Here is a 25,980-nt window from a genome sequence, read left to right as displayed (position 1 = left end):
TCCTTTGGGCGGAGCTGAGCTCCAGGAGGAGCCTCTCACCAATCAGGACCCGGGGATCTGAAATCACGTCACCATTTCGCGACAAGCTCCGTCGTTTAAAAGCAGAGTGTCGCTGCTCTACTTCACTTTTTCTCAAGATCAGAGAAAGAAAACATACAATGGCAAGAACCAAGCAGACCGCTCGTAAATCCACCGGAGGCAAAGCCCCCAGGAAGCAGCTGGCCACCAAGGCTGCGCGCAAGAGCGCCCCGGCCACCGGCGGCGTGAAGAAGCCTCACCGTTACAGGCCCGGTACCGTGGCTCTGAGAGAGATCCGTCGCTACCAGAAATCTACGGAGCTGCTGATCCGCAAGCTGCCCTTCCAGCGCCTGGTCAGAGAAATCGCTCAGGATTTCAAGACCGACCTGCGCTTCCAGAGCTCCGCTGTCATGGCTCTGCAGGAGGCCAGCGAGGCTTACCTGGTCGGCCTGTTCGAGGACACCAACCTGTGCGCCATCCACGCCAAGAGGGTGACCATCATGCCCAAGGACATCCAGCTGGCCCGCCGCATCCGCGGAGAGAGAGCTTAAACTGCTACTGCTGCTGCTCCACTCACGATAACAACGGCTCTTTTAAGAGCCACTTCACTGCACTCAAGACAAAACTCCTCCGCTGCTCTCACTAGTTACTGACTGATCATAGATCTAGAAGCTTTCAGCACCAAATAATCACCAATATAAGTGATGTTGCTAATGATGTTCATAGTTCAGCATTTAATTCATTAATAGACAAATAATGTGAATAAACCATTCACTTTCAATCACACTCTAGATCTGTCAGACCATTTTTTAAATTTACAATAACAGACCACACTGATTCTGGACAGACATTCTATTATGTCTGTGTTGATCAGATTAGAGATGGGATTTATGGATCTTTGGAGGGAGCTGAATATTTGGGATCTGGTCATTTCAAAGAGCCATTTAAAAGACTGGCTCATTTGGCTCATTTTTATATTAATTCACTTTTAAGAAGCCAGCCTGGGTTAATTCATTTATCCTGGAAATAATCACAGGGAGGAATGATGGGCTGAGATTTGGATCAGACCAATTTTGAACTCAGATTTCCCACCAATATTTCAGTTTGAATTATTCTGAAATATTGATTATGGCTTCATTTGACACGTGTGGACAAGATTTTAAAGTCTGATATGGATTAATTGTAAATATTCCACTGCTATATCCCTCTGAGTTGACAGTAATATCACTATTTACCCTTTGTATAAAGTGTGTATGTGTGTAAAACTACTTTGACTTGTGTTATTCATGCAACACCTACGTCTGCCTGATGTGGAGGCAGAAGTACAGGCACTCTCCACTTCATCGTCAGAGTCATGCACTCTCCTCACCTCTGAGATTTTAACAGTGGGGTGTTGAGTTTTATAATGCCTGTGCAAATTATTTGAGGAGCCAGATTTCAATGAAATTAACTTCTGGCAAATATAGCACTTAGCCTTTCTGTCTGCCTCAAGCGAAAAGTGCATCTAAATGCTGCTCCTTTTCCTTGGGCTCATTTTGCAGAACGACGACGGACGGTCCTCCCCCTCTTTCAGGCTGCTGTTCACTGCACTGCAGACTCAGATGCACTCGCTTTTTTTTTTCTTTGTTTTTCACTGAGGCCCTCACATGAAGGGAGCATGCACAACGTGAACTTGTTGCTTAGGTGCTCCTCCCCATGCTCTCTCCGTCTCACTCACTGGAGGAGCTTGTGTGAGCAACTGTGAACCATAGGTGTGAACTCAGCGAGAGAGAAAAAAAAGAACGGCTCCCAACCAAACGCGACTCAGTTCCCATCGTTCATGTTAATGAGCCAGACAAAAGATTTGGTTCGTTCTTGAACGACACAACTCTAGATCAGATAACACTGTAAACATCTTTCAACAATCAACTCCTGACATTTCATCCACAGCCATGTGTCAGTACAATAGAGGAACGTTATCAAAGGTTCACTCACACTGTTGATTCAATGATCAATGTAATGAAGGGTGGGGGCAGATCTCGCAGATCTCGAAACAGTGAAAGAGTAAAACAGCATAAGAGTGATTATATATGGTTCACATAAGGAACAGAGGTCAGAAGGTGACTTGACACAGATAACAGATCTGCACCTGAAAGCATGAAATATGTAACAAAATAATCCAATAAATATATACATTGCAATCCATGTATTTGAAATTACTGGTCTTTATAATGAGATTATTAAGGCAAGTGAGCTGCCATTTCAGTGACTGAGGTTACGACAGCAAGACAAACTGTGCAAGACGCCCTTGATCTGATCTTCCAAGATGAGGAAGCAGATAGTGATTTGAAGGAGGATGTGTCAGAGCAGGAGGACAACATGGAGGAAAACTACGATTACAGCCGTTCTGTAATTGCAGATGCAAGCTGTGAAAAACAATAATTAATATTACAATGCTAAAACAGTTCAAGCTTTGTTTTAATGGATATGGTAAAATGGCAGCAAGAAAGCAGATGAAATAACAGAATGGAAGAAATAAACTTGTTAATACAACATTAGTTAATGAACAACTGTTCAATGCATTGACTTGCCTGTGTTCCAGTGCAAACTCAGTTGCTGAATACAGTTGGATCTGAAACAGGTTTGTCATTGAACTTGATGTATCAGGGTGAGAAAGCTGTAAAAGAACAGTAAGAAAATAAGTGATACATGACACAGTGGTCTTCTCCTGTAATAAATGATTTTACATCCTGGGATGGTGGGAAGTTCACTAAACCAAATAAATAGATCTAGGATAAGTCAACAAGTACTACAGTGATCTTAGTCTGGAGTAATTCACAATATGAATCTGTAACAATGTAAATGTTACTATAACAGCATCAGTTTGAATATACAAAAAATAATAATCTATTGAACAACAGATTGACTTTGTATTGATGTAGTAAATTACCTGTTCAACAGAAAACCTGAGACTTCAGCGTCAGAAAGTCTTTGTCTCTCAGTAGTTTTCCATCCTGGAGACAACATGGTGTTTGTCCCCGGTTCTGTCTCAGGTCCCGTTTCACATCTCACATTAACTTTCACTTCTCAGTTGAAGTCTGTGCCGTTCCTTTGGTTTGTCAGAGGTCAATGTATAAGTATTTTCCTCCATTCAACATATTTTCTGTTGGCAAACTTTCTGCCAACTTTTCATAACAACCCCCAGGTCCAACTTCTTCTTCTGTTTTTACAGGCGCTGTCCTTCAGTAAACAAACACAAACTCAGTCTTTGTGTCCACACTCCAGACCAGTTGGTGGCGGTAATGCACGTAACTGTTCATAGCTAAGAGCCAAAAAGCCAGAAGAAGAATCAGTAAATATAGAGACGTGCCTCAGACCGGTTTGTCCTTTAGATGATCTGTGGCAACAACATTAGACATATTTTTAATTTAATCATCAATGTGTTTGCAAGTCAAGTGAACACACTGATTGTTAAGAAATGATACATTATCAACAGAACCAATGAATCCATTGTGTGAATGATTCAGAGCGTTGGGACACTGGACAATAAAACTAATTCAATATGAACCATGAGTATTAAATTGAACCATGATTGAATTCACCACAGTTCCAGTATTAGTGTAAAGTGGCTATTTGAGTGTTGGTGCACATGTTGTTCGAGTCAGGACAGTTTGTCTCCATAGAGAAAGTGTGTGGCTCTTAAAAGAGCCGTTGGTTTGATGTGATGTCTCCAGAGTGGTTTACTTGGAGCTGGTGTACTTGGTCACGGCCTTGGTGCCCTCAGACACGGCGTGTTTAGCCAGCTCACCGGGCAGCAGCAGGCGGACGGCGGTCTGAATCTCCCTGGAGGTGATGGTGGAGCGCTTGTTGTAATGAGCCAGACGAGAGGCCTCACCGGCGATGCGCTCGAAGATGTCGCTCACGAAGGAGTTCATGATGCCCATGGCCTTGGAGGAGATCCCAGTGTCGGGGTGGACCTGCTTCAGCACCTTGTACACGTAGATGGCGTAGCTCTCCTTCCTGCTCTTTCTCCTCTTCTTTCCGCCCTTACCGGGGGCCTTCGTCACCGCTTTCTTGGAGCCCTTCTTGGGCGCGGACTTCGCTGGTTCAGGCATCGTCACGATATTATTCGATCAAATGAATGAAGTCGTCAGTGAACAGGCTGTATTTGAACACAACACATGTAAAGCTGCTGTGCTGTTCCCTCTCTGTGATTGGCTGAATGTTGATCGTCATTGTACCAGCAGTGGGCGTGTCTCCATGTCCAGAGTCCATTATTCTGCTGCTGACAGAGGTTGAACTGTAGAGATGAACTGGAACATTTGGGGGGTTAAGAAATGCATGATGTCTGAAACTATATATGTTCTTATTATTGATGTTAGTATCACATTAGTATCATTTCAAACTATCTGAACTAAAGCGACCTGATAAACACACTGCTCTAAATATTAAGGGAACACTTGATCGTCACAGTAAAACACCAAGTCAGTTAAACTTCAGGTTTATTAATCTGTTCATTTAGATTGAACTGAATATAATTATTGTCTTCATTATAACAACCAGTCTGACGGAGCTTAAATGTGATGGTTACACAAGTATTCCTGGTCTCCCTCCAGTCTCTCTCTTTGTGTCCCCAACACCTTAGTTAAGTTGATTCATGTGTTTATGGTAATTTACATAAATGTTTACAATGTTGACTGTTGAGTTATTTACATGTGTGTGTTTCTACATGAAACTATTTAGCTTCATTAGTAAGTGTTGAACCTGCATCTGCACTTCTTTCACCTCAGTCTGTGGCCTTTCTGGCTTCCTCTTGGTTAGTTCAGTCACAGGAGTGAGAAGCAGGAAGTATGTGTGGTTGATGATGATCAGTGAGGAGATCAGTAAAGTACAGCTTCACAAGTCTGTCTCCAGTTTCATCACATCAAGAGATTCAACTCTCCACATTGAACACTCACGTTACACTAAGATCATGATTCTATCAACCTCTGCTACATGCTTTGACTGGGACTTTCATTCATTCATTCAGTCATTTCATTCATCTGTTTACAACCTAATTTAACTGCACACAGTCCTTTATCCCCATTTATGTCAATCTTCTATGGTCACTTCATATTTTGAATGTAGTTTAAGGTTGCATAAAACATTTTTATTTCTATAGTTACCTTCTAGTTTTTATATAGATGATTAGCATGGGTTAACCTAACAGTTTAATATTTATTTTCTATGCATATTTTCTGCAAATATTTAATATCCCTACACATTTTGAATTCCTCTGTATATATTTAAATCCTATGCAAATGTTTTAATTTCTCTGTCAAAGTGTGATTGTGCTTCAATTGTTTAATTTAGTTTCTTTAATTCCTCTGTACACATTTAAATGTACATTAATCTCAGGCATTTTGTGTATGATTACTGTGTTATGAGTTAGCCCTAATGCATAAGTCAAGTCTAATGTATGTTCGATGTATGTTACTGCCATCGGAAGCTTGAATCTCCTTAAGGATCAATAAAGAATCTATCTATCTTCAGACCCTGATTGATTGTGGTTCTCTGGAAGAACTAGTGATGAGTGTTGAGCAGAGGATGTGAGCTCTCATTGACTCAGTGTGTGGCTCTTAAAAGAGCCGTTGTGTTGTTGAGCTGTTGAAAGTGAGTTTATCCACCGAAGCCGTACAGAGTGCGGCCCTGTCTCTTCAGAGCATACACCACGTCCATGGCGGTCACGGTCTTCCTCTTGGCGTGCTCGGTGTAGGTGACAGCATCGCGGATGACATTCTCCAGGAAAACCTTCAACACGCCGCGGGTCTCCTCGTAGATCAGACCGGAGATACGCTTCACTCCGCCACGGCGAGCCAGGCGGCGGATGGCGGGCTTGGTGATTCCCTGGATGTTATCACGGAGAACTTTGCGATGACGCTTTGCGCCTCCTTTACCGAGACCTTTTCCTCCCTTTCCTCGTCCAGACATGTCGGCGTGTGTTGAGTCTCACGGATGCTGAATCTCATCAGCAGCAGAACGTCTCTTTTTAAACTCTCGAAGCGAACGTAGTAGAAAACAGTCTCCAACACACCCCCAAGTTTCCATTTTTGTGAGCCGCTTAATTTCCGGTTAGGAATACTTCAAAATAAAATGTGTCACCACATATGGCCATTTACACCCCGGGAGAATGGAAGCAGGTGGATTAAGGGAGTGATTTGGGGAATGCCAGTTGAGGTAACCATAGAAGAAATAAAAGCAAATCTGAAAGGTGGGAAATTGAAGGATGCAAGGAGATCAGGCCTTCAGAGAAGGAGTAAAGACGGATAATGAAAGTATATTGCTGGAATTTGAAGAAGCGATTCCTCCAAAGAGAGTACTGCTGTGATACTTTCATACACAGTGAGGGAATATATACCAAAACCAATAATATGCTTTAAATGTCAAAGATGTGGACATACTGCTATGACATGTAAAGGTAAAAGAAGGTGTGTTAGAAGTGGTGAGGATCATGAGTATGAACAGTGTGGGCAAGGGCAGCAACCACAATGTTGTAACTGTGGAGGAAACCATAGTGTGGCATATGGAGGATGTGAAGTAATGAAGATGGAGGTAGAGATACAACAGGTCCGGGTACAAAACAAAATCACATATGCAGATGTGGTCGAGATGGTGAACCAGAGGGGAGGCAGAAAGTCAAGATACAGAAATGAAAAACAATATACTAAAAGACAAGAACAACCAAAAGAGGGCAAAGCATGGGTTGATTTAAAGAAACTAGTAGGAGTCATAAATGCTACAATGGAAACTAAATGAAAAACAGAAAGAATACAATTGATAGTTAAAGCAGCTGCAAATCATCTGAATACTAATGAACTAACCTGGGAGGAAGTGAGAAATGATCTCAGTGCACAGGCAAGCCAAGAGGCAGCGTGAGGACCTGACAAAACCAACAAGTTGTTAGAGTTTCAATATCTACGTTTTTCCAAATGTGATCATTCAGTTTGTTTTAAATTCTCGGTCTCATTATAATTTGTAATTCTACAAATTGTTGAGCGGAAGTTGCATAATCTCTACAGCAGCTTCACTACTCATTTTTGATTGGATAGTCACACTAAGGATTCAGTGTGGCCAATGAGCGTAAAGCTCGGAGCCGCAATTTTAGTATAAAAGCCCGTCACTTCCCTTTGTCTCCACGTCGTCTCGACACCGTGAGATAGAAACTCAAACTACAACATGTCTGGACGTGGAAAGACCGGAGCCGGAAAAGCCAGAGCGAAGGCAAAGACCCGCTCGTCCCGCGCTGGGCTCCAGTTCCCCGTCGGTCGTGTTCACAGGCTGCTGCGTAAAGGCAACTATGCTCAGCGCGTCGGTGCCGGCGCCCCCGTCTACCTGGCGGCTGTGCTGGAGTACCTGACCGCTGAGATCCTGGAGCTGGCTGGAAACGCCGCCCGCGACAACAAGAAGACCCGTATCATCCCCCGCCACCTGCAGCTGGCCGTCCGCAACGACGAGGAGCTCAACAAACTCCTGGGCGGAGTGACCATCGCTCAGGGCGGCGTGCTGCCCAACATCCAGGCTGTTCTGTTGCCCAAGAAGACCGAGAAGGCCGCCAAGTCCAAGTAAAGCGAAGCTGCTGGAAACCACCAACACAAAGGCTCTTTTCAGAGCCACACACTCACCTCTGGTAAAGAGCAAGTCTCCTCATGTTCCCCACCAACTTGGAAAATACAGTACACACAAGTCATTTTAGGTGCATTGGCATCCACTACATATTAACTGGTTTAGTTTCTGTTTCAAATCTGGAAGAATTAAAACAATGAATATACACTTCAAGATTAAATACATTTTAGGGACATGGTTCTTCAGCAGGGGTCATGAACACGGTGCCCGTGGGCACCAGGTAGCCTCTAAGGACCACATGAGTCGCCCGTAGGCCTGTTCTAATAATAACAACTCACCAGCTGCGTGTAAAATTTGATATGCATTTCTAATTAAATCTAATTATTTACTTTTTATATTGTCAAATTTGTATTCTCATGTTGAAGTTGACTATTGACTATGATTTGTTAAAAGGTTTTATCAGTGGCTCGTGAAAATGAGACATTTTTCTTATGAAATGTCGAAGTGATCATCTGAAAATTTAAACAATTGCTGAGATTAATAGAAATAAGTGTTGAATATTGATATTATCTGTTTCCCACGTTGTTAAGTCATTGTTGATAATTATTGTGAGGAATCATTAACGTGATCAGTGTCTTCACATAGATGAGTATCATTTAACATTAATAGAGTGTATGAAACTGGTAGGCCTTCGTGTGACTCAGTACCCATGAAGTAGCTCTCAGTTTCAAAAAGGTTGGTGACCCCTGTTCGACGGCAATAAAAGGACCTGCATACATTTGTCCTCAAGCTGAACAATATCAATGCATAAATAAACATTTTAACGTGTGTCTAATGGAATAGATAGTGTGGGTTTATCTGACTAAATTGTTCCTTGTTACATCTATCATGAAACAAAAATACTAGAATGAATAATGATTTAATGTATATTGATATGTTACTTACTAACCTAATTATTTACATAGTACTGTAGTCATATATAATAACTCTGAAGGTACTTTTCATTATGTTTTTATAATCAGGTTTTAAAAGTGTAGTGCTGTGTGTGTCCGGTCACATGTGTGATTATAGACATGTTTCAAAGGAGTGACACATATTTTAATAAAAACATTGACAAAGTCCTGCATTGTATTAAAGTGCTCCAGTAAACATGACAGTGATCCAGCATGCACAACATCAGGACCATGAATCTGGAGCAGCTAAATGGAACTCAACCGTCATCCCGAACAACAGTGCATGTAGCTCTGTCGGCATCTGAATGGTTTGGATTCCTCAATAAACACTTTGCACATTGAAGTTTACTGTTGTTCCCCAGAGGAGCGTAACTCTGGATCAATTCAATATGAAGCTCCATGTGTTTTTCTGATTTTTCAACCTCTTCTCAGGGTCTTCTTCAGTGAGCTAAAACAGCTTTGGTTCTATCATGTGAGCTGAGGTTGTAATGTTGGTCATGATTTGACCATTGGACCAGTTCCTTTAACTCATGAAAACCCTGAGATGCTGTTGAAAGCTGAAAAAAGCTGATGGACCTTTGAAATATAATGACACATGTTTTTTGTGTCATTGTATGAACAAAAACACAAGGTCAGACATTTTGTAACAATCATCTATTATTTATTTGTTGTGAATATTCATACAAAAAGCAGATTCTCTCAGGAAGATGTGACATCTGATACACAGGAAAATTAATTTTACATTCAATACAGTTAATTCACTGACCCTTGCCCCCCCTCTTCCTCCTGGACCAATGACAGGGAGGCACGGGGGTGAAACCTGCAATTCTATTGGTGCATTTTGGACTTCTATTTTCAGCATTGTATCTATATATATATATCTATATATATAGATAGATATATATATATAATGCTCTACACAGTGATATTGTGTCAGGTCTACTTCAGATCATAATAATACTTCACCGTCTTTATAGACAAGCACACACACAACCATTCACACGCATACAAACTCACAAGTGCGCACATACATACATACACACACACACACATACATACACACACACAACACACGCGCCTGCACACTGAATATATAAATTCAGCATCATGTGCCGATCAGGAACACAACTACAAACTATAACTTCACCCAGTCGCCCTTCAGGGCTCAGGCTCAGAGTTCTACTTAAATGTGATCAGATAGGTCAGCTGACATGGGAAACTGTCACTGGTCAGTCAGAAAAAAAAAAATCAGGCAGAAAAGAAAAGTCGGCAAGTAAAAAAGTGATATCAAGTGCTGTGTGTTTTATTTTAGTGTTTATTGCAATTGTGTCTACATTAACCAGTGAGTCCTTAAGTCAGTCGGTCAGGGTCCAGAAGGCTGCAGTTTAAGGCCGTCGCCAAACTCCCGCAGGATGAGGGGACGTCAGCGGCTAACAAGTGTGTACGCAAAGGACACGCCTGTGTTCTTCATAGCAACAAATGTGGTGGCTGAGGGTGAATTTCTACATGCACGAAATGGCTGTGTGTCTGTGTGTATATATATTAATGTATGTGTTGGTATGTCTGTGTATCTTCCTGTGTGTGTTTGTGTCTGTCTGTGTGTGTTTCACATTTACTTCTCACTAAGGGCGTCTGTGCACATTTTTACAAAACGACACAACATTGAAACGTTTGAGCTCAAGTTCAGAAGTTTACATTGATCATCTGTACTGTAAAAAGTTAAAAAATGATTTGTGTGTCATAATAAAGTCAAAGGAGGCACCATGAAAGAGGCCCAGCATCTCTGATAAAGAGTAAAAACAAGAAAAATAACCTCAGTATTTCAGGATGACAGAGACATCTGTGTCATAACAATGTCACATCTGAAAAAAAAAGGATTCCCTCCCTTTCATGTCGGTCAATGAACAAAAAGTTTACATTTAGTGTAATGGGTATTACCACTGCCACCAGGTCAAGAGTGCGCAGAGGATTTACTCTCTACAGTACAACGTGTATTAGGGCCAATGTTAAGAGAAACGGCTGGTGACGTAGATGGAATCACTAGAAAGTCACTAAATTCTAGTGAAGTTGTAATTGTATGAGGAAAAAGATTATGCAGAAACAAAGTCATGGAGGAAAAGCTTGTAATAAAAAAATAATTCTGAGAATAAAGTCATAGTATCACCAGAAAACCTTATCTTGAAGATGAAATGTGTTATGATTGAAGACAGAACTAGGTTGTAGTTTTAGGAGAACCTGACAATATAAAAATACATGAGAATAAAGTGGTGATTTCATGAGTAGGGACTTGCATCATTTGACTTCAGCTCAAAATATTACAAGGTTGTTTTTGTCTTGAGAATTAATTGTTGTGATCATGATACAAGAAAATAAGCCATCATTTAACGAGAGAAACATTGTACAGTTAGAAAAAATGAAGAATCTATGCTTTCAGACATGCACTGAACTCTGGGTAATCTCAGACAGGTTTGTTCTCGCATACAGCTCAGGAGAACGTCCAGAGTGAGAACCTCAGGACTTTCTGCAGAAAGCCAAAAAGAATGTGAATATCTCAGGATGAAAAGGCAGTGCCATACACATAGAAGACACAGATGAAGATGTCAAGAGAGTGTTTGGTGATGAGGGCCAATGCCAGTGTTGATATGATGCCAGAATTTATACGCAACGTCCTGCCTCTGCCTCTTCCTGCTGCACCACCCCACACCTGAACTCTCTGAGCGGAGAATCTCCTGCTGCATGGTTTATGTATGAAAGGCAAACTATGGAAAATGAGCAGACGTTCTCCAGAGTTATGTCTGAAAGCAGCTTTTAAATTATAACTTCTTGAGAAAAACTTGAAAAATGTAATATTTTAACAACATATTGTTTGTTAACGTTTCAAATAATATTTCACTTCCCTTGTGAGTTGGGATTTTAAAGTGAAACTGAAGTGAAATAAACACAAGTCACTCCAGCAAAAGACTGGACTCAGTTTGAGAAAACGTTGTTTTGAATTGAAATAACAGGCAGTCTGAAGTAATGGACTGTGAATCATTAAAGTTCATGTTCTGCTTGAACTCAATAACACCAAAGTGACAGTTCGGTTCAAAAACAAATAGTGTCTGAGTCGCTAGAATCTGCACAAACTAATCACATTGCGTTCTCAAAATAATAATCTGTCTTCTAAGTATTATTCGATTTTTAAAGCCTAAATACATTTTGTGATTACATCCAACTAATAAAAAGAAAATGTATAGTTGTTTTTGCATAATAAATATCACTTTCATATTTGACTCTTGTAATATTTTGACATGTTTCCTTGTAAAATAACAACTTTAGATTTTTAAGTTATTACTTTTTGTAAAATTGTAATTCCCCCACTTGTTCTAATGATGTTGTGACACTTGATTTCATAATTTCATATATATATTCTGCTAATATTACAACTTTATTCTCAAAATCTCCTCATTCCTCTTTTTGCTTACATCAACCCTAATGTTATGTCATAAACGTCAACACAGCACACTGTGTAAAACCAGGTCCAGTTTGAGAAATGTGCAGAAATGGGTTCTGTGAACGATGTGTGTGTTTTCAGCGCAGCCAAGAGCAGGGCACCCACTGAGGTTCAGTGTCCAGTTTGTTGATGAGTCGTAGCAGCTCAGTGTAGGCTTTGTCCTGGTCTGTGTTGACGATGACGGCATCAAACAGGTGACCACAGCTCTGCTCCATCTCCCGCGCTTTCTCGATGATGTCCCGCAGCTCCTCGGGCTAAAGACAAAACACACAAACACATTACTAAGGCAGACATTTTAGAAATGTAAAACCAGTGATATTTATCTTTGTCAGAGTGTAAAGAGACAGTGTCGACAGTTGAACAGGGACCTTGGGGTTCTTGTTGTCTTTAGCCAACAGGGCGCGGAGTCTTTCCTGGGAGGGTGGAGCTATAAAGATGATGTAAGGCTTCAAGTCTGAACTCCTCAGCACCTTTAGAGCCTGTAGACACACATGCATGCACACACAATTCAATAAGCAACTTTAGAATCTGAGTTATGAAGTTGCCTTTCAAGGAGTTTTTAACTGTTATGAAACTCTCTTTACATTAGTCAATGTCTACCACCATGACGAATTACCCGCAAAGTCAGACCAACGATTTACGACAGTCAGGCTGTGAAGGCCTATGGTTTGGTGAAGGGAGAGGAAATAGAAGTGAGGGAAGCGAGCAGGGCTACACGCTAGGCTAAAAGTCAGGCTAAAGGCTCTTTACCTCATCACTATGCATCCTGCAATCAGCTGTGTGTTATGGTGTGGATGGATATTCCAGCCAACTTTATCCCCCTATACTTTGAGTGACTTAGTATTATCTCAGGTGGGATCCATTTACCCACAAGAGGGGGGAGTATGTATTTCTTGTACCTGTTTAAATTTATTTAATACTTAAAGGTTATGTTAACTCAGTTCTAATATTGTAAGAAGATTGTTTTTTACTGACAATGGGTCATAGTTTGTGTGTCTTTATTTGGATATGAATATGTTGAGTATTTTGATCTTTGAGTCTCGTCTGAAAGCAGGTAAGTCTGAAATAAAAACAATTTAAATAGAGCTGCGGTGTCTCTTTTTTTTTTTTTTTTCCTGGTGAGTGTCCTGAACGTGATATACAAGTGTGTTTTCGCTACTTCAAAAACAAATGCACATGATGTCTGGACCGAGGTTTTTAAGACAGGTGACAGTGCAAACACTACCGCCTTTGTCCACAGAGGCACCAAAATCAACAAGAATGAAATGTTCCTTCTAGGATCTTAAACTACTCTGACTTTCTCTCACGCCACTGTGTGTGTGTGTGTGTGTGTGTGTGTGTGTGTGTGTGTGTGTGTGTGTTTGTGTGCGCGCTTGCGTGCTTTTGTGAATACCGACCTGTGTGTGCAGACAGAGCACACAGATCTTTCCAGTGTTGATGACCTGCCTCACTGAGTCTGTACTGGTCCCGTACAAGTTCTTCTCAAACTCACCAGATTCGATCAGCTTCCCTGAGGAAATACAAAATAATAAGTTAGAAACGTATTGGTATAATTATGTTAGACAATTCTAACACAAACCATTACAAACATTAATGTCCTCAGTATTCTCTACAGGATTCTTGCAAATATACAAAACGTTATGTTTACATTCAGCATTTTTACTCCTAATCAATTGTGTGTATCCTTGAGGACAAACAAATGGGCCTCGGATAATATTTGTAAACCAAACTTTGGGTCCATTTTAAATCTCATATTGTTTACATGCATGTTTTGACTGACACACAGCTGCTGTATACTTCTTTGTATGTTTGTAGATCAGTGCAAGACGATGAAGAGTGTGCATCATGTCACACACAAAAGACTGACTTATAAAACATTGGGTCATATTGCTACAGACGATTAAAATATCACCTTGTCGACCACTTGTCTGTAACAGAAAGCATCATATCTAAAATAAATAAAATAAAATGTCTCTTTCTCAGTGATCAAACAAAACACACCGGGGTATGTCTAGTGATGTTTTCTTTCTCATCCAATGTTATTTGCATTACATCAGTAACATGAACAGATACATGAGCTCCAAGCTGTTCCTGTACAGACAACATCACTCAGCCACTTTGATCATTATAGTCGAAAAGTTGTCTGATTTTAAACCGGAGAAATTGATTTTTATCCTCAATAGATGTTGGAGAAACCAATCTAAATTGAAAGTGCTCTGCCACTCGGATCAACAAGTCAGGTTTGATGCAGAATGTATTAATATATAACTTGTCTATCAGTACACAGAGGTTTTCTAGCTACTGTGAAACTGGGGCTGCATCTATACTACGTCTAAGTATTTTGACTCTGTATCAGTTTTAATCCCGATTCATTCAAACCTGCCTGAAAGCGTTTATCACGAGACCACTCTGATACACTGGGCATGCCTGTGCCGGTATAAAAGAGAAAGCATTTGGTTGTTAGTTATACACCTGTAGTCATGGCTAATGCTTTGTTGTTAATTGTTTTCTTCCAGAAGAAGGTCATATGACAAGAGCCTGAAAAATTAGTGAATATGTTGTGACCGAGAAGACCCGATCAGCAACTAGTAGTGAGTGTTTCCAAACATCTCTGTTTCTGCAGTCCTAGAGTTTTCAAACCCCAGCAGCATTTCCAAACGTCTTAGTTTCTGTAGCTCTAGTATGGATGTAGTCTGAGTAAAATATAAGTAACTTCTGCTGGAAGAAAAAAAAAAAAAAAAAACAAGAAATGCCTGACAGTGACTGAGATAAAACATGGGAAAGAAAACCCTTGAAAGCTTACCAGCTGCCAGTTCTGCCTCAAACGTCTGACGAGACACAAAGTGGTAGTCTCGGCCACTCAGCTCTCCTTCTCTACGGCTTCTCGTGGTGTCTATTGCATGTATGTACAGAAAGAGAATTGTTTTTATCCACAAACACATGGAAATGTGTGTGCACTTGTGTGTGTGTGTGTGTGGGTGTGAGAGAGTCTTACGAGGTACAGCTCCAGCAAAACGTTCTGGTTGGTTGTTGAGGAGTCTCTGTCGAAGTTCTCCCTGTCCACAGCTGGTTGGACCAATCAGTGCAATAGGCCTCTTCCTATTGGCTGGCTGATGGTACAGAGCCATCTCCTCATAGGTGAGAATCTCCTCATTATCAAAATCTGGACCAATGAAGAGGACAGAATAAACAGGTTATAATTTGCTCCAAAAAAAAATCCTGCACTGGTCTAGAATAAGTTTTGTTGTTTTTAGACACTGAATAAGGAATTGTTACATATTATATCTTTAAGCTTTGATAGACACACCGACAGACTGGTCTTACCATCATTCTTGTGAGTGTTGTACAACAGCTTCTTTCTCTTCCTCTTGTTCTTCTTTGCACACCACAGCTTCCCTATGAACATGAATACACCTTAAAACTCACTTTCAAACTCCAAGTTTGTCATTCAGTCTTTTCAAATACACACTCATAAGCAGTTTTCAGACATAGACTCTGGACAATGTCCACACAATTGGGTCTGGACTTTCTCCAGAGTTTACCTCTCACACATGAAGAACGCAGAAGGAAATTCTCAGGAAATTCACAACACAGAAATGACTGGAGCATTCAGGTGAGGGGTGGCACAGCAGGCAGAGGCTGGACGCAATGTATAAATTCTGTTGTCCTGATGTATTCTTTACCAAATACCGTTCACAAACTGATGGTAGAGCTATCAGGGGCAATTTGGGGTTCAGTATCTTGCAGAAGGACACTTTGACACATGATTTGTGGATGACCTGCTCTATATCCTGAACCACATCCTCCCTATTTTGCTTAAACATAAAATGACTGTGCCACATTGTGCTAGGTTAAATGCACATGAGGTTGGAAAACGCACACACACAGAAAACACATTTCCAGATAGAAATTGAGTTATATAGGTTGGTTAAATTGGAAACTAAATAAAGACAAACTCAATTTTTTGTCTCTTATTTTGTGGCAATGTAGCTTTAAGCAATGAATAAGCTTAGATACAATTAAAACCTTTAAAAGGTTATTTACTGTAACAGGGTTACGTTTGTGAATGGTGGAGAAACTGACCAGGCTTCTCAGGCTCCTTGTCTTCTTCTATGGTTTGTTTCATGGCTTCTCTCTGCTGCTGAAAACTCTTTCCTGTGGAAAAAAGAAGAGAATATGAGCAAAAACAAACAGCAGTCATATCATATAATGCAGAGTGGAAGACAAGTGTACACAGTGTTTTCAGCTTACCGCCAACCGCCCTGTGTATTTACCGGCAAGAGTCTGACAAAGCATTCTGCCCATGTTCCACCAAAAACATGAAATATTGAAAAGAGGGAACCCTAAAAGACTCCAGCCACAGACAGTAGTACCTGGTACCAGTCCAGCTAGCGGCTGGTTATCCTCATCTCCGTCCCTGTAGGCCTGCCACCAGTTGGGGTCTGACTGACTGATGATGTGGAGAATGTCTCCTTTCTGGAAGGACAGGCCCAGCTCTCTGCATGGCACATAAGGGTCATCTGAGGGGTCATAGTCAAAATGAGCCTTCACATGGATCTGGATAAGAGAAAGAAGAGACGAGGAAACAGTAGAGATGAAGATATTTTCTTATATCAGAATACTTCAAATAATCAGCATTTGCTAACCCAAGGTAACTGCTCATTAGTCAGTCTAGTGGAAGAAAAGACAACAGACATTGTTTCTTCCAGATTGAACCACCATTTTGTTCACATCCATGTTGAGCACTCACCACACTCTCTTTGACAGGGGGAGGTTTGCTCTGATTGCTGGGAATCAGGACAAAGGTCAGTAGGCCATGCATGTCCGCCTGAAACACACACACACACGAAAGAGAGAAGCTAACTTGTTATTTATCATCTCGCCTACATTGCCTGATTATTATAATATTAGGCATCTTACATTTGCACCACATTCAATCCACTTATTATTAAATACTGTAACAGCTCACATTGCAGATAATAATAAAGAATGACAATACATTTTACACCTTACAATGTATCATGAATAAATGCATGTCCAAGATCAGTGTGATGGAGATACAATCTGAATGTTGGATAGTGAAATGTAAGCTGCAGGCTCCCATTTGTTGGATGGTCGATATGCTCTCGGCTAAAAAAAAAGTATTCCTCTTGTTGGTTTTACAATCATGAGAAAAGTGCTCCATCAATGTCGTTCAAATGAATCCATCATTTTTGGTGGTGGAGGAATGGGAAGTACTACATGTAAAAGGGTGGAGGGCATTTTAAAGATGTGTTCTATGCCATTGACTGCCGGGGTGTGGATGCACTGAGAGGGTCAGACAAAGACAAAATAAACTGGTTAAGAGAGCCAGCTCAGTCCTGGACTCTGGATTTCACTGAGGAAGTGGGTGAGAGGAGGATGTTAGCGAATTTGAACTCATGGACAACACCTCTCACCCCCTACATGACACTGTGGAGGCCCTGCACAGCTCTTTCAGCAGCAGGCTTCTGCACCCACAGTGTAAGAAGGAACATTAAAGCAGGTCCTTTATTCAAACTGATTCTGCAACACCATCCGGAATGAAAATCAAACATTGCACTGGTTTATTCATGTGTCTCTACTTATATGACTTGCACAATTTGTTACGGAAATGTGTCCTCTAAAATGATAGGTTAACTTGTCTGTGTTAGGACTAGGTATATTCACCATAAACACTTAACCATGAACCGACAATACACATTTTGACCAATTAATAGTATAGGTTGATCTGTTAAAAAAAATCCCAGGACATTGGTACCAACTCAGTAAATTTGCCACTGCAGGTCTCAGTGAACAGACTCTGCACCAGTGTGACTTTACAGCATGTGGACATGTTCATACTTCTAAATAAAACCCACCGGACGAGCTTTGTGCTAAGGGCGGACTAGGTCTGGCTTGTGAATGACGGTTGAATATTATGAATGCCCACTCAACATGTGAGCAATTTACTCATGCACATTATAGCAACTACATGTCCATGCAGCGGCTGGAATAGACACAGCTAAAGTGGGACGATATGGTGACATCTGCCTGCCTAAGACGCTAAAAACATGGAACTATGGTGGTTTTGAAGGTCCACCGAAGCAACAGGATTTCTGAAAGTGACATATGGGTCTGGGTCTGGGTCTGTGTCTGTGTGTGTGTGTGAGTGTGTGTGTGCGAGCTAGAGCACAGCAGCGTTGCATGTAGACACTCATCCTTTATATAGCATTTTATTCTTGTTGGTTAATAGTTAATAATGAGTGTTGGTGGTTGTTTTTTTTTTAAATGTAGATTCATAGTCAGGATGCTCTGTCAATGAGAGTGAAAAGAGTGAGAGGGGCAAGGAGGGAATTAGTGAATGAATGTCCTGTGCACAGGTTGACAAGGAAGCAGGATTTTACTCATTCGAAATAGAAGATCAACATGTGGTCGTCAGTGTTAACATTGTGGCGAAAAAGGAAGAATATTAAAACCAGGTCTTAACAAGGCCTCACTTCTTTCAGGCCAGTTTAGTTCATCTAAAGGTACTTGATTTCAGACTTTGTCTGTGCAACCAATTGATTGGTTCAACATACGAATGATTTCAGTTGAAGATATTTCTTGGTTTAGTTCAGCCCTGGTAAAATGTCTACATATAAGATATAAAGAGTCGAAAGTATTGACTGAAACTGACTGCAGAGTAATAGATTATTAACAGATTACTCTAATCATTCTCTGTTTTTTATCACTACACAAAGGAAATGTGTCAAATGTTCGCAGATGAGAAAATACTTACAAGAATGTCAAAGACTTGGTTGACATCTTTCCCTCTTATCTCAATGCCGTTGATCTCTAAGATTTCATCTCCCTCTGATAACAGTCCACTCCGTTCAGCTGCTCCGCCGCGAACAATGCGACTAATCACGACACTGTCCATTTCGTTACGCACAGTTGCTCCCTACAGACACACAGGGGAATATAGAGAATATGGAAAACACAGACATGAGTGTATTATAACATGAAGAACTGTGGAGACAAGTTAATACTTTGGGGAGCTTTGTTAAGCAGGGGCGAGTAGGGTGGTTGATGACACTTCTAACCTATGACAGACACAAAACTGAAAAAACACCAAAAAGAAAACAAATATCTCCAGCTGAAAAAGCAGTGACAAGAGAGATTGTGGTGACACAAACCGACACCTGTGTCTGTGTGTTGTCAAGAAAATAAAGTGATCTTAAAGATGTGTTTAAAAGGTTGCACGATATATCGTATATGTCACAAAGTACATATCGTAATCTGCGATAAATGGTGTTCCATGCGCCATGCATTCACGCTCTATGTCAATACATATGGCCAATCAGACAGAGTCCTACTGCTCTAGTTAATAAAATAAAGATATTCAGACCATTGATGGGTTTTTCCGTCAGTGCCGGAGCAAGAGAATAAGACATTTTTCTGTGGAAACTTCTAGTGATTGGGTCAAATTCATAACTATGACCGGTTGATTATATAAAGCAATTGAATATATATTTATAATAATAATATAATAATTATCATAGAGCCTGACTGAAAAGTGTCACATTGGCTGGCCATCTACTTACTTTCTCTCCTCAAGCTCGAATCGGTATGGGAAAAAAACTGAAAAGCCTACCGCTCGGGTCAAGCTTGATTAGTTTTCTTTCCAACCCCCACTCTATAGCATGATACTGTACTTTTCTCCATGTGGAATGATTTAAAACCGAGCCAACCGAAGTTCCCCCTTTTCTGGAACAAGAGTTTTCTCCTCCGCCTCTGTGTCTCCGCCTGGTTACGACAAACAACTCATCTCTTTATCTTAAGAGGCTACTTTTGATACGATCTCACCACAATTTAATTGATTCGTTTGGTGGCTTCTTGTATGAAGGCAGTGGCTGATAAGCTGATATGGTGATTACCTTTCACTTGCTACAAGATATAAAGAGATACGAATTAGTATTTGAAAAAAGTATTGAGGCAACAACTGAGAATTTATATAATTAGCTTATTGATTTAGCACGGTGCTGAAGGTATTGTACAGTCCATGTCATAATGCACTATCACACTGATGATAACTATGACACTGGTGTACTGCCCACCTGTTTTAAATGCACCCATTTGATTGACAGGGCACCTTTTATTCTATCAGCACTTCTCATCTTCCTGTGCCTCCAGCCACAGTTGCAAATACGCAGAGTTGTTTTCTCTCATAGTTCCGGAGTGGTTGCACCGACCTTCAAAATTCTAGTGGACAGACCCACAAAGGATGGAGGGATGGTTTTGTTTATCAGTTCATGCATCAAACACTCATCCACTGGAGTCTGTATGTGTTTCTTTGAGGAATTACATTGAAAAATTATCACTGATTTAGCAATACCCTCTTTATCTATATTTAACTATAACATTGACTAAAAATGAACACATGGGAAAATAAAACATTACAAATGTTACAACTATTGATATATTATGCTACCTTCATTTAAAAGAGCCTGCAGCACCAAGCTTGAATCAAAGACAAGGAGCAACTTTTGAAATGTTCATATTTGCAGTGTTAAGCCCCAACTGATGTTAACTATGCTCATCAACACCTGTGAACACACTCTAATGTGAAATATTGCTGGAGTTCCCCAGTGACAGTTACTGGAACACAAGCTCAACTAGGAGTGTGGAGGGAGGTCAGCTCTCTATACAACTGTCTTCTACTTTACTCAGGCTGAACGTGTCTGTGTCTTACCAGTGGTATATCTTGGGCCTTCTCTATGCGAACGATCTTGACAGTCTCTCCTCCCCACTGGGTCAGTGTTTCTCCCTCGGCAGGCAGTGCTTCGGGCTGCATTTCCGTCTCTGCTATGCTGTCATGGGCCAGGAGCAATGACTGCAACACACACACACACAGTCACTACGGGATTCTTTTCTTTACTTTCAGAGTCTCTGTGTGTGTGTGTGTCTCTACCTGGATGTGTGTGTCTGACAGCAGGCTGTGGAGTTCCAGTCCCTCCTTGTTCTGACTTGACTGGGTGAGATTTCTGACCTGAATCACAGAGCATCCCTGATGTTAAGTAGTATAATAGCTATGATATGGTTCAGAATCACTGTAACACATACAACCGCTCCTGAACATAACAGTCTTTATACAGTAACATGAAGTGACATGAAGCAAAGACACAAGAAGTTCCAAATTTGTTGGACAGCTAGGATGAAGTAAACAATTCATGAAACATTGTTAGATTTAGGTATATATATATATATTCTAACATTTAATCATTTCGTAGTAGTAATTGTGCCTAAATTGAGAGAAATCAATCAGTGAAATGTGTGCACAATGTCTGCAATGTAACTCAAGTTCAATATGAGCAAGGATTTAAATGTCTTTCAATCTGACAGAACTTGATGAATGAATTATTCAAACTGAAAACACTTACTGATGTACATTGTATAATTTGTTGAGAACAGATTGAGAAAACAAGGGTCAATCATACAGGATTCAAAAGTTCAATGTAAATCAAAGTAAAAAATTGAAATCACAGGCTGAGCCAACTGAAATTGATTCACAATCACTTTACAGTAACGATTAAGCGTCCCCTTAATTATTTTGAGCAGCGTTCAATAGACTTGAACTAAGGGGGTTTTTAGTTCTTGTTTTTGAGTTACTCACCATGGCTGTTTTTATTTGTAATATTTATATTCAACTTCATGAACAATGACAGTGTTTGTCTGAGTACAGTGTGAACTTTTCTTTTTTGCAGCCAAATGCAGGGCAGGGGGTGGAGATGCCAATACAGAGCAGAAATACTGTGTTGGTCGTTAATGAGATTCCACTGAAATGAGCCATGAATAGCTCTAACAGCCGGCCAGCTGAACACTGAAGCAGACACATAATTACAGCAATGACAGTGTTAGCAGACTGGGTATTGGCTTCACTTGAACTTGTTATGATCAACATGGTGTCATCTGGTTCATAGAATAACTCAACATGTACTTGACTTGTTCCAGCTACTCCAACTACTACTGCTAAACAGATCAAGTTTAAGCTTAAACTGACCTGTTATCAAGAGTTACACCAACTCTATAAAATATGAACAGTAAACAAAAGACTTTAGCTGAGTGTGTGCAGGCAAAAATTTGTATTTGTTTGAAGACCTATTATGAGCACTAGTGTTTCTAATTGATGTGGAACAGAGCTGCTTTGTCTCCAACCCCATTATTACACATTCACCAACCACACACTATATGTGTGTGTGTGTGTGTGTCAGATGATGCAACAAGGATTGACAAGTGATTAAACAAATAATAATTTCAAATTATTTCAATTTGGAGAACTGTGTTACCTCCATGGCCAGTTGAAGTGCCTGGTGTGTGTGTGGGTATGGAGGAGAGGGTCGGTGCATGCTGGTGGCCACAGCATTGTGGATCTTCAGCGCTGACTGGAAGTCAGACTAAAGGGTAAACAAAGAAAAAAGAGAGCAATATGTTCTGTCAGAAAAAGCATTTTTACGTATTTGAAGTGAAATTATTTCCACCTGAAGTATAATACTCTGTGAAAACTGTATTCCTTTGTTTCTGCATATAATTGACAGCACATGAGTGCTGTGATTAGCACTGACGCCTCGCAGCAAGAAGGTTCTCAGCTAAAGACAAGCAGGTTTGCTTCACTGACTAGCTTGTCAATGGCACAATTATTCCATTATCGACAGTAGGTAATCTGCCAGGCTTACATGCATTTGATTGACTTATCCAGTCAAATGAAATCACATTGCTAGTTGTATTAATCTTGACAGCATTTGGTTTACAGCTGTCATATCTGCACTGTGAGTTATTAACCACCTACTAATAGCCTGAAAGGACACCACAACCTAACACTCCAAGAACAACAGTGCACCAAAACTGTAGCTACTTCAGAGATATGGAAAGATTCCTTTGAAACCAAAACTGTAGTCTTGGTTTCAGAGCTCCCAAAAGGTTCCTGGAAGAACTCCAGATTGTTTACTCTTACAAATGTTACAATGTACACGTGGAAATACTGGCAAACATCAAATTTAAGAAAAGCTTACACTTGCACAAAAGGACAGACCAAAAACAAAGGAATTGTCTAACTGTTGTGTCCACCTTCCTCCATAAATGAAGCCTTCATCCCAGCTGTAGGAAGCTTGTAAGGCCCTTGTTGCCATGGATACTCCTACTCAGACAGCAGTGAGGACATGGCTCCATCTTTGTAAATCTCTTTTACCTCTGAGGTCAGTAAGTATTGGAAAATACCACAATTACATATTCACCCAAGGGTCTTTCCCTCTAATTCCCTTTATATTACCTTGTTTAGTAGTGCAAGTACCAGCTCTATGTCATTCTGACTCTGCTGGTCGGACAGGCAGCCTCGGACCTGCTTCAGTGACAGCAACAACTCCTCCAACTCTGCAACAAACACACAATCACATCAAACACACTTGGAAAGACTCACAAACCCAGATGTTTACAGATCAAACACAAAAAGAGGAGAAATATTATTAATGACCAGAGGACGATGTTGTCCTCCCTTCAGAATAATGTCTAAAGTTTGTGTGTGTGCTTTTTAATTCACTGCTCAGTGAAGACTGCAGTTCTACAGTGTTTGTGATGAAGTGATTGTGTAAACATCACCACCCCTGGCACAGTTTTAATTAAGTCGCCCTCAAGAGCCCATCCTGTCCCTCTCTCCCTCCCTGAGGAATTTCCTCCCTGACAGCAGACATGTCTTCTTTACATTCCTTTCCCTCCCAACATTCTCCTTTTTAACCTCTTCTCCATCACCTTGTTTTTTTTTCAAACTAAAATCTATCACCCCTTTCATCTAAATCACTTTAATCTTTCCTTTTCCTCTGAGACCTTTATGAAATGACCTGCTCTGGACTGTTTGTGTGTGTGTGGTTGTGTGTGTGCGTATTACCCAGCAGTGCATGTGCGTGCTGGCTGCTGAGCGGTGTCTGCTGCGGTATGTATGCGTCTTCCAGAAATGTGGGGTTGTCGATGCCAATGTGGGGATTCTGGGAGAGCTTCCTGAGCCTGAGTGAGGCGTTCAGGTCAAGCTGCCGACCCTCCTCCTCTCTACGACGCCGAAGGTCCTCCTAAAATACACGCGCACAAAAACAGACAAATAAATACACTAAAATCATTAATACAATTCGTGGTACATTTTGTAAGTCCTTTAATCAGATTTTGTATGATCACTATCTCACCACACATCCTCAGTGTGTTTTTTTCTTTAATCATACACATTTAACCTCCTATTGTAAAATTAATGTGGCATCATTAGTCATTAGGCAGCTGATACCTACAGAAAGAGATACAGAGAACAGACATACCCTTAATAATTAAGACAGGCCTTGTCTACACTACTGCAGATATGTTTTTGAATGGATATTTTCCCCTCTGTTTAATAGCTTTTTTCCCCATCCACATGACCTTTGTTTTACAAAATTGGTTTGTCCAGACAATAAAACAAAAACTACTAAAAAGGTTCAAATAAGCATGCCGGGACCAGGGGTAATAATAAAGTCTACATCAACAATCCATCAAATATTAGAGATGAACACTGTGAGCATGCTCGGTGATTATTATCATTATTCTCCTAAATTCAAAATCAAAACAATCTCTATTTCTAATCACTGTTTGCATGTGGACAAGATCTGCAGTAGTATGAATAGGGTGTAAGGAAAAATTGGAAAACATTCTGATTTTGGGTTTGATTTCCCAGTTCATGTGCTCCTTTAACCAGCCTCTGTACTTCTATGAAGTTTTTACAGACGAGCGAGTGTAGGTATATACAAAATGCAGATGCCTCCACACAGGACACTGCAAAATACAGGAATTAGCATCCAATCATAATCTGTATCATGAAACATTCAGTTTGTTTAATGTATAACAAGTCATCATATTTTATAAAATTGGAAAAAACATCTAGTGCAGTGGAAGTGTACAATAACAATTCAATGGAAACAATTTACATTAGCACCTCAGAGTGGTACTTAATAACAGTATCTGAGTAAATGTACTAAGTTGCATTTCCCTACTGCTATTAACTCTTGTAATGACTTGTGCAGACATATGCAGACTGTGATCACCGGCCAGTGACTGGGACGCAGTACACCGACCTTTCATTTGAACTCTGTCTGTTTCCATTACTTTTTTTTCCAGTAGAGCATTTTGATCAACCTTGATAGTTTTTGTATGTATTTTATAAATATACTTGACTTTTATGTTAGCAGCTGCTTCCACCTTAAGTTAAGTTGTTCATGAATAAATTAACCAGTGTGTGTGTTTATGTGTGCGCACCTGATGTTGTCGTATCCTCTCCAGCTGTGCAGAACGTCGGAGCGGTAGCATCCGACCCCCCAGCTCTCCTGGACAGTCGATGGCCATTTCTCTGTGCTGTTGTCCTCCCCTCAGCTCATCATCTCCTCCTCCTCCTCCCTCTCCCTCCCCAGCAACATGGCCATTCAGATGGGAGGTTGTCATCCCTCGCATATACACACACAAACACACACACACCACAACTCAAAAGTGAGTGTGCTTGTGTGGATTCCAGGGATGATTATATATGTGTGTCTAGATATGAAGGAAGTCTAGGAGGGCAGCTCGGTAAACAGGGCAGCCATGATACTGTTACCTGTGGACAAAGAAAACGATGTCATTAATATAGTTTGACATCTCTCCAAATCATGCAGGAGGCATTCACATAAGCTGTTTTAAGACATGACCTGCAGGTAAAATCCGGAGAATTGGCTGGAGTTTACCCGCAGTTGGCCTTTCACACACGCACAATGCAGCAGGACGTTCTCTGCACAGACAAATTCATAATAGCATCAAATCCTCTTTATAATTCAGGCGAGAGGTGGTGTAGCCGGTAGAAGCAGTAAGTGACGTATTAATTCTGCTGCTTCGGTCACTTTTCTTAAAAACATACGA

At 40.7% G+C, this 25,980-nt stretch overlaps 4 protein-coding genes across 4 annotated transcripts in view; 2 read left to right on the top strand and 2 right to left on the bottom strand.

The window, feature by feature from the left end:
• The first annotated feature begins 152 nt into the window (after window positions 1-152).
• Window positions 153-1,613, top strand: LOC138412407 (histone H3). The gene has a single exon (XM_069536212.1). It carries the CDS (start codon window positions 159-161, stop codon window positions 567-569), a length of 411 nt encoding a protein of 136 aa, XP_069392313.1. The 5' UTR covers window positions 153-158; the 3' UTR covers window positions 570-1,613.
• A 2,124-nt stretch (window positions 1,614-3,737) lies between these two features.
• On the bottom strand, window positions 3,738-4,112 carry LOC138412371 (histone H2B). The gene has a single exon (XM_069536099.1). The coding sequence runs from the start codon at window positions 4,110-4,112 to the stop codon at window positions 3,738-3,740; it is 375 nt and encodes a 124-aa protein (XP_069392200.1).
• Window positions 4,113-7,177: 3,065 nt separating this feature from the next.
• Window positions 7,178-7,651, top strand: LOC109623534 (histone H2A-like). The gene has a single exon (XM_020078028.2). The coding sequence runs from the start codon at window positions 7,213-7,215 to the stop codon at window positions 7,600-7,602; it is 390 nt and encodes a 129-aa protein (XP_019933587.2). The 5' UTR covers window positions 7,178-7,212; the 3' UTR covers window positions 7,603-7,651.
• A 1,540-nt stretch (window positions 7,652-9,191) lies between these two features.
• The window catches only part of pals1a (protein associated with LIN7 1, MAGUK p55 family member a), a 29,859-nt gene continuing 13,070 nt past the window's right edge, over window positions 9,192-25,980 (bottom strand). The window contains exons 2-17 of the mRNA XM_020085149.2: window positions 25,348-25,681; window positions 23,963-24,140; window positions 23,351-23,451; window positions 22,371-22,478; window positions 20,996-21,073; window positions 20,777-20,917; window positions 18,824-18,985; window positions 16,796-16,873; window positions 16,419-16,602; window positions 16,129-16,200; window positions 15,370-15,441; window positions 15,041-15,208; window positions 14,849-14,938; window positions 13,443-13,555; window positions 12,414-12,524; window positions 9,192-12,299 (exon numbers count right to left, since the gene is read on the bottom strand). Coding sequence (XP_019940708.1) covers window positions 12,123-12,299; window positions 12,414-12,524; window positions 13,443-13,555; window positions 14,849-14,938; window positions 15,041-15,208; window positions 15,370-15,441; window positions 16,129-16,200; window positions 16,419-16,602; window positions 16,796-16,873; window positions 18,824-18,985; window positions 20,777-20,917; window positions 20,996-21,073; window positions 22,371-22,478; window positions 23,351-23,451; window positions 23,963-24,140; window positions 25,348-25,539 — 2,025 coding nt within the window. The 5' untranslated portion in view covers window positions 25,540-25,681 and the 3' untranslated portion in view covers window positions 9,192-12,122. The remainder of the gene's footprint in view (window positions 12,300-12,413; window positions 12,525-13,442; window positions 13,556-14,848; window positions 14,939-15,040; window positions 15,209-15,369; window positions 15,442-16,128; window positions 16,201-16,418; window positions 16,603-16,795; window positions 16,874-18,823; window positions 18,986-20,776; window positions 20,918-20,995; window positions 21,074-22,370; window positions 22,479-23,350; window positions 23,452-23,962; window positions 24,141-25,347; window positions 25,682-25,980) is intronic.

The sequence above is a fragment of the Paralichthys olivaceus genome, chromosome 12 (assembly GCF_024713975.1).
Source record: "Paralichthys olivaceus isolate ysfri-2021 chromosome 12, ASM2471397v2, whole genome shotgun sequence".
NCBI classification, from domain to species: Eukaryota; Metazoa; Chordata; class Actinopteri; order Pleuronectiformes; family Paralichthyidae; genus Paralichthys; species Paralichthys olivaceus.
This window is presented reverse-complemented; position numbering and strand designations above follow the sequence as displayed.

Excerpts from the sequence above, each read along its gene's own strand:
- LOC109623534 (XM_020078028.2), top strand. The coding sequence starts at position 7,213 with ATGTCTGGACGTGGAAAGACCGGAGCCGGAAAAGCCAGAGCGAAGGCA.
- LOC138412407 (XM_069536212.1), top strand. The coding sequence starts at position 159 with ATGGCAAGAACCAAGCAGACCGCTCGTAAATCCACCGGAGGCAAAGCC.
- LOC138412371 (XM_069536099.1), bottom strand. The coding sequence starts at position 4,112 with ATGCCTGAACCAGCGAAGTCCGCGCCCAAGAAGGGCTCCAAGAAAGCG.